General features: G+C 35.9%; 1 protein-coding gene across 2 annotated transcripts in view; it reads right to left on the bottom strand.

Moving 5' to 3' along the window:
* Positions 1-8,335, bottom strand: part of LOC107751286 (tumor protein p63-regulated gene 1-like protein) — a 35,768-nt gene extending 27,433 nt beyond the window's left edge. The window contains exons 1-4 of one of the 2 annotated variants that reach the window (XM_016566959.1): positions 8,267-8,335; positions 6,911-7,156; positions 5,259-5,350; positions 2,074-2,250 (exon numbers count right to left, since the gene is read on the bottom strand). In XM_016566959.1, the coding sequence (XP_016422445.1) occupies positions 2,074-2,250; positions 5,259-5,350; positions 6,911-7,156; positions 8,267-8,326 (575 nt within the window). In that variant the 5' untranslated portion in view covers positions 8,327-8,335. Of the gene's footprint in view, positions 1-2,073; positions 2,251-5,258; positions 5,351-6,910; positions 7,157-7,833; positions 7,959-8,266 lie in introns of those variants that run through there. The other variant, XM_016566960.1, reaches the window with a different exon arrangement.
* Positions 8,336-8,774: the final 439 nt, after the last annotated feature.

Raw genomic sequence — 8,774 nt, 5'->3', positions numbered from 1 at the left:
ATGATGTATACATCTCAATTTAAAAAAACTGACCCTTATGACTGGTTTTGTGGTCCATGGTCACATATGTTAATTATTTTTTTAACAAACTAGTGTTTTCTGAGTCAGTGTTGGCTGCAAAGTTGAAGCTGACAATGCTGACTCGACATCTCCGAGGACCGTAGTACGTCCTTCAGAGAGAAATGCACCTTTCATACGGATTAGAGAGTTTTTGTTATCCAAACATATGGATATCTCCTAATAGTGCACATTTATCTAGGGTAACGTTAGAGCAAGCGGCCATGTAAAGTTGCTACTACTTACATGTTTCAATGATAAGCCATATTTGAGGTTGATGAATGATAAGCGAATGTTAAGATTTCCTGCCTGATATACTGTAATTACCTCAAGGACCAGACGTTAATGATCAGTCCGTCATGAACACGAAAATATATTTTTTTTCTGCAACTAACTGACTAATACAATTTTAGTCGAGAAAGCCTCTTTTCGCTGACTAATGTTTAGTCAACTATTAGGGGGCAGCCCTAGAATTCATTTTGATGTGCAACCAGCGCAATATGTACAGCTTTTCTAATGTTGTAAACTTGCTTGATAGCTCACCTGGTGCAGCACTGCACATATGATGCAGAATGCTGAGTGAAAGAAGTCCCGTGAAACATGAATCACAACAAGCTAACCGGCATGGCTACTATTGGTTTGGTATAGGGTAGGGCTTAGTGTAGGTGGTACAATATTTTCAAACACAATACATCATTAAACTTTGGGTCACACATCGGACATTATATTTCCAAACTGCTGTGAGACAAACAACAACCAGCATACATAATGCTGCTAGATACATGTTTAACTGTTTCAAATAAAACTGACGCTGTTTTTTAGTGCCACTCCCTGGACAATTCACTTTAAACATATTGCAAAATGTGCAAGAAGCAGCGTAATATCATGCAGAAATTTCGCCACAGGCACAACTTTCCAATGAGCCTGGCTTACAACAAAATAATATAATATAATATAATATAATATAATATAATATAATATAATTCAAAAGTTTAGGGTCTTTAAGACTGTTTTAATGGCAAGTCTGTTACAGTACACTCACAAGTGCTGCATTTATTTGATCAAAAATACAGCAAACAGTAGCATTGTGAAATATTATTACAATTAAAATAACTGTTCCTGTCATGACATTACTCTAGTCCTCAGTGTCACATGATCCATCAGAAATCATTCAAATATGTGGATTTAGTGCTGAAGAAACATTTCTTATTATCAATACTGTACTTCTTCAATTTTTGCTTAAAATTAAATTTGTGCTGCATTATTTTTAGTTCTTTGATGAATACAAAGTTCAAAAGAACAGCAATGTATTTGATTTTTATTTATAACAATGTACATGTAATTTCAATGCATTCTTACTGAATAAAAGTTTGCTTAAAACAAATCTTACTGACCCCAAACCTTTGAGCGATAGTGTATCTTCTATTGATATATCTTTCAACAGCAAATAAAATATGCTATTTTCAACCAGGTGTCCAGCTATTATTAACAGAATAATATTATTAACAGCTATTATTATTTCCCTGTGTTTACATATGGTTCTCAGAAACACAATGTTGTTACTGAAGCAGAACATGAGTCTATCTCTCATCCTCGACAAGCCCATCCAGGCTGTCATCTACGTGCTGTATATCTCCCCAAACTTTACACTTATCATGCAATTAAGCATGACATGCAAAAAGTGGAGAGGAATTTGTAGCTGATTTGCAGAACTGTGTGGAAGAAGTTTCATAGAAAAATAAGTTCTGAGAGTTCTTGAATGCACAGGCCTTCGTTACACGTGGCAACAGGTGGCACAAAAGCAATCAGTGTAGCGTAGACAATTTTTTGTGCTTCTGTTTTTGGTTCTGATGTTCACAGTTGAGCAAACACTGTGAATATCAGATGTGTGGGGTAAAAGATGAGGAAGTGCAGGCAAATTAAGAACGTTCAGAGACTTTTTTTGTTGCAGTAGTGAGATGTGGCTTTTTCGACAGTGAATGAATTGATGCTGATGAGAGAATGGGAGCTACTCACGTCAGGAGGGAACGTGGTGGAAAGCAGAAGGTACCATGGCAGATGCGGTCGATATAGTTGAGTGGAATCTTCTGAATCTGCTCACAGTTAAGCATGACAAAGTCATATTTGAAGATGAGGAGGGTGTTCTCTGTGACGAGCACCAATCGCTCTTTCTCATTGTTCCAATGATCAACTCTACACAGTAACAGGAAAATGGAGAGAGTATTAAAATATTGGTAATAGTTGTAAAGATGCACAATAAAAAACAATTCTGGCCAATGTCAGAACCATAGCCTTGTACACAGTGCAGATCGATCGACCAATCAATCAATCAATCAATCAATCAATCTCTGGCCAATTCTATAGCCTGATAATAACTGACTAACTTTCATGTTATGGCCAATAACTGATAAATGAAAACTGAAAAACTAAATAGACAGAAAAAAAGTAATACATTTCTAAATAAATGAAAAGTCTAAATCATGGTTGTCTTAAATGCTACAAGTGAATTGCACTGTGAAATTATAATGCACAGTACAAAAAAAAAAAAAAAAGATTTTCATTTTGAGATTTTAAAAGTAAAGGTTAATCTAAATTTACAAATATTAGAATTGAGCATATACAATTATTGTATATATCCAATACTGACCGAAATCTATAATATTGTGCATATTTACGAATGCTATTCAATAACAGTTTTGTAAAAAAAAAAAAAAATCTTTAGCAGTGCTCTATGCAATTTTTTTATGGAATGGCTCTCGTAATATATGTCTGAATTAGATGTTCTGAAATATCACCTGGTAGTTGAAGCGGGTCAATCATTCAAGCAACATATTCAACGTCATAAGCAGTTGTCAGTTGTTAGTTTGTTGTGCAAGAATTCTGCTACTCCTTTTGACTACTTTGACAACACTCAAATGATATGCCACTGCTCTCCCGCTTCAAAAATCTCAACGGTACAATGGTATGTTTGTGGTCTGGCAGGAGTTCCAGAGTGGTTAATATCGTTAACAGCATCTTTAATCAAAACTAGTTTAATTCTCTGGAACATGTTAGCAAGGGTCCCCTACTGGGCCAGACTGCAGACCTCTGCTGTGTTGCATACAGTACATCAATGCTACTACACAAGAACTGGCCTACATTCCCACAAATCTGTCACTCACAATTCTTCCACAGCTCTGATCAAGCACAGAAGGATTCTAAAACAAGTTGTTGGACATATGTTAATTTACAGTTTGACAGATTAGTTTAGCACATGTAGACAAATGAATCTTGCCGCAGTATTGTTTCTATTCCAGTTATTCTAAATGGCAACATAGAGCAGGCTTTTTCAAACTTTCTCTTGTCAAGTATGTAGAAAATATTTACTTTGTACTAAATTGTGTATCAGTGTACGTATATTTTCTACCCAATATTAGAGTACAGTTAAAAGTACAAAAGTACATTTTTGATTCAAATTTATTTAAATGAACAATGAAGTGTAAATATTAATTCAAGTAGAATGCTGTCTTTAAAAACCAATGGATAACAAAAGCAAGCATTCTTTAACTTATGGGCCAAGTAAGAAGAGAGTTTTTTTTTTTACAAAAATATATACAAATTATCTTCTCTCTCAAACTTTCCACAGGCCTCCTAGCATGGGCCAGATCCCAGTTTGAAAACTCCTGGCTTGCGAAATAATTTTAAAAGAATTTATGCACAGTGGATTTGATCAATAACAAAGGCTATTCTATTGAAAATCAACCAATCAATCAATAGCTAGCTGCAGTGGCTGTGAATTCTCTGCCGAGTTATTTTGAGTTCTTTTGCAAAAAACGTCTATAAGCATGATGTGGGTCTAAATTATGTAGGCCTGCCGCCTACATAATCTAAAGGCTTCAAAATTTCAACAATTGCCTTTGGTATACTTGTTCAAATGATCATGCCTGCATTTTTAGATCCCAAAGACATGTCAAAACAAAGATGTGTGTTCAGAAAATGAATAACTGATGGATAAGCCACTTTTTAAAAGTTACGTTTTATTTTTGTCAGTGCTTTCACCTCAACTGGCCAGTGAGAAGTTAATTTATGGAGAGCTTCTGAAGATTTCGCTTTCTCACATCAGATTTGGACAGTGACAGAAATAGCACATGGGAATCTTAGTACATTACAGGGCCTTTATGCATTCTGGTGTTTAATTTAGGTAATTTTCACTTGTTAAGAAACTTATGACTAGGCAAACTGAATATTTACCTTGAATATTTACCAGACTGGGTATGTGGGCCTGGGGACATGCAGTAGGTGTGAAAGACCACAAAAACACCACATAGACACGCACACACACTAACAGGCACTTTTCCTTTCCTGCTAGATTAAACTAGATTTTCAAAGAGTTGGATGACTGTTTACATACAAGGGTCTGTGGTTAAACTCAATGATAATTTTGTATCTTTTTATTACATCAATTAAGAATGTGCAGAAAATGTGTTGCTTCATATATTATGAATATGCAACAGTGATTTACATCTGTTTTAATTCAAACTTTTACATGGTACTGTAGATTTTTATAAAAGCATATTCCACATTGATTTTAAATTATGCACAATATGCGAGGACATGCACAGGGCAAGCTATATGAATGTTTGATAATGAACAAATGTGGCATATGAGATTATTTAAAGCTACTTTAATGCAACTAACCTATATATTAAGCCTTTCAGGTGTCTTTGTTTTGACAGCAAAAAGCTATTTCCTACAATGTCTTCCATAAGAAATTTATAGCAGTCAAAATGCATGAATTGCATGAGCTTCATCTTTTGTTTCAAGCCTAATCTCAAACCACAGAACTGCTCAGGAATTGAGTACGAGTCCAGAACATGGAAAATATTATATTATTAATTATCATATAGCAAGACATTTATAAACTGTTTCCTGAAAGCCTGCGCAGAGACAGATAGAAGTTGACACCTGCCAGCACATTTAGCAAAATGTCTTCTAGCAGCTCTATTCTGCTGCCTGCTTATTTCGCTTTAAATATTTCCTGAACATTTTACTTATTTACAGAACACGGAGTGAGATAATGGATTGCATCCTGGAATGAGAGCTATGTGACAAAAGACCTGAATGTAATTTGCTTACTCCATGTGAACGATGCATATTTGCAGAACAGTCTGTACATACTTTAACTATAATGTGTTCTCTTACAGAAAGAAAAAAAAACTTACTCAGCCATGAGCCAGACACTCTGGACAGCACCATCTTCTGTGGGATTCACCAGAGCTTTAGCATCCTCAATGCCATGGTCCAGTGTTCCAGGCTAAAATGACAAAACACAACAATTCATCTGCATCAAGACATATTAAAATCAGTGGCATCTGTGCATTAGGGTCTAGTGGAGATAGACCCCACTAGAGGGTGCTATAGTGCAAAATGCTAGATCATCTACTGATTTTATGGAATGACAAACTAAACTTGTTCTGTGTTCCTTAAAGCTACACTATGTAGCATTTAGCCTTTTACTGGTTAAATTATAAGACAACAAGTTTCTCTTGCGGAGAAACATTGTTTTCGTAATTTGTTACTATTATCAACATAAATAATGTTTTGTGAACCTAGTCAGTGCACAGCAAATGTGATCCTTTGCAAACTATGTTGATTCATGTTTTATTATGGGTACTGTTACTTTCCATTTTTACTTGCAAACTCTTTTGAGTTTAAGGTTCAGTTGTTTTTGCTTCAATCTACTTCCACTGCACATAATAGTAGCCTGAACTTTTTGTTCCCTTTATTTACAGATATGGCATTAACAAGCATGGACGAATGATGAAAGTATGCAGTTTCCTCAGAAATCCGTCCTGACAATTTTAAAATATAAATAATTACCAAAGTGACTAAGGGTAAAGCAAAAACAAGGTTTGGAAGATGGTTTTTACAATGTACTCACTCAATATCTTTTTTTTTTCTTTCTGGAGCCATATGACTTTAAATTTTTCAGTAAATCATTGGAGAAGTGGAGAATGCCAAAACTCTTTCTTTCAGTGTTTGTACAGTAAAAATTCCTTTCAAAACGGTATGCTTGACACTGACCAATTATTAGCATGTCGTAATGTTCTTGTGCATGCAAACATGGTCAAAGTGGTCCATATGAAAAAAGCTTTGAAAAGGATTAAAACCTAAATGTTAAGCACATATTTAATTAATTCTAGATGTCTACCATAAAGTTCCTACAAATTACAGATTGTCATTTCAAGTGACCTTCTTTGGTCAATTTTACTGAAATTATTCTAACTATTAATTGGTTAGTGTTGTGCTACACCAGAAATTAGAGCAAGAGATGTTAATGATTGCAATACAAGTAATAATACATTATAGTGCTTGGTCATAAAAATGCAATTGTATTGCAAATGTGAAAAATAGTTGTAAGCATTGGTTGCCAATGCAAGTTTGATGGTTTTAAGGCATAAGTAATGCCTTTTCACCACTTTCATAAAGCAAAATTTGGTATTTGAGCTGGCCAACAGACACTATTTGTTAATCAAATGACCTCAGGTAGACTGAGGAAATAGAAAACATGAAAACGGCCTTTGGTGATCTCTTCAGGTAAAAAATATATGTTTGACTGAATATTAGCAGGCAGCACTGGACAAGTAAAGTATTCGGACTGTCATTGTTTGCTTAACGTGATTGAGGATATTCATATTTACAAAAGGTGTTGTCATCAGCATTATATTGTACCACAGAGCAACCATGGTTTGTCAACATACAAAAGAAACGTAGATTGTGTCAGAAATGATTACTAACACAGTGGAACACCAATTTGTGGTCAACCCAGAAAAATGAGGCTTCAGTGAGAGTTCAAATAGGCTAAAGACATTACCCTGAGGACAAAAAATCTCTTCAGTTTAAACTGTTCCGCAGATGATGTCCATTTAACTTTGGCTGCTGAAGTATGTGTAGAGGGGGTGCTTTCTGCCTTGGCTTCTGTAGAAGGTGTGCTGGGTTTATCTGTTTCTGTTTCACTTGGAGATTCTTGAGGATTGATGTCTGGTTCCGGAGACTTTTCGGTTTGCTGCTCCAAGTCCACAGACTTGAATGTCTCTTCATCTTTCTCTGACATAGTGACCTAAATAGATTAGATCGTTTGCAAAGCTCTGAGTGAAATTATGCTGAAAACACCCATATAGTATAAACAATATATAAATAAATTGGAACATTTTTTTAAGTGTCGTAAGTTTCTACACTAATCAGCACGAAACTTGCAGCCCCTAGCAGCACGAGTAAGGCCTAGTCCGATTCCCAAACAATGAATCGTTTAAATCTGTTCTTTTTAGTGAATAAACAAGCGTAGTTCAATATCCGAACAAATTATTTTTATGAGCCAATTGTTTTTAATGAATCAAAACACGAATGAATCAATTGGTGAGGTTTCACTGAGAACCTAAATAGGCCTAAACCAAGAACTGTGTGATGCTGTCATGCTGTGGAAAGTCATTAAAATGTTCATTTACGCAAATCTTTGGCCAAAATGGTAGATATTACATTTATTTCGGATTTCTTATGTTCTGTTGCAGCGATATCATCGTTTGGCAACAGGCTGCTGATAGTAGGCGTACTAAAAGAATCGTTATTACAGCATGTCAAGCGGATTCTCAATTAAACCCAGTAAGTCCAACCCGTAGCCCTACTTACAATTCCCATCCCTAGCCTGCAACAATAAAATATTTAATACATATTTTAAACTTTTGTAGTTGCTATAATAGTTAAACGTATTAAAATGCTGACAGGAAATGTATATCTTACCACTGGCTGCAAGAATTAAATCAACGTGCTATGTTTTAACAAGACGATTTGACTCCGCGTCAGGTGCACCAGAACATGCCTATTTCCTGCTTCCGTGGTATTCCGTGATGTGAAGATGGGCGTTGAACAGAAAACGAAACCTCTCTAGACCACAACAACTCCCTCGCTAGAGTATGTAGGCTATAGGAAATAGCCTACATGCTGTTCCAACAATAAGTAACAATACTTTTAAGTAGAACAAATTAGTTCATAAATCTCTTAATCTCAATATCTAATTCTGGTCACCCTGAATAACCAATAAGACTGTGGTTATTTTTCTTTCCCATCTTTGACATCAATTCAAATAGCCCAAGCCACCCACATTTATCCCGCTACACAATGAGACAACTGGCAACTGTATTTTTCTCGACAGCATTTAGGATTTCACACTTACGCTTAATCTTCTGGCAGAGAGGGACACGGGAAAAATTGGTCCCGCATGCTTTTTACACATAGGCCTACTGGCCACAGATACATTGTGCAGTTTACTCCTGTTTTACGCTTATGTTCCACCTTAGACGCGTCCTCCCAAAAATACCAATTCAAGCAGCCGATCGAAGCCCTCAAATATTCAGACAAACAATTATTTGAGTGGGATGTTTGGGGTTTGCTTTCTCGAGCATTAGAGCCGTCTACAATGCATCAAAAGGCTTCACCATTCAGGTGTCATTTTCCATTTCTGCTAATCGCTTTTGACGCGACACGCTTCGTGGCCACACGCCGCACTTTAACTGGCCTGTTAGAGAAAGCTATTCAACCTAGCTGCTCGATGAGATTTTTTTTTTTTTTTTTTTTAAAGAAACAGAAATCTGCGCAGTAACAATTCCCCTTCAAAAGCATTATTAACTGCGTGCATGTGAGAGAGACACTTTGTAATGTTTTCACAACCCGGCATGATACAA

This window comes from Sinocyclocheilus rhinocerous, unplaced genomic scaffold (assembly GCF_001515625.1).
Source record: "Sinocyclocheilus rhinocerous isolate Xijiao unplaced genomic scaffold, SAMN03320098_v1.1 scaffold2035, whole genome shotgun sequence".
NCBI classification, from domain to species: Eukaryota; Metazoa; Chordata; class Actinopteri; order Cypriniformes; family Cyprinidae; genus Sinocyclocheilus; species Sinocyclocheilus rhinocerous.
Note: the sequence above shows the minus strand (reverse complement) of the source record. Positions and strands in the feature narration are given on the sequence as shown.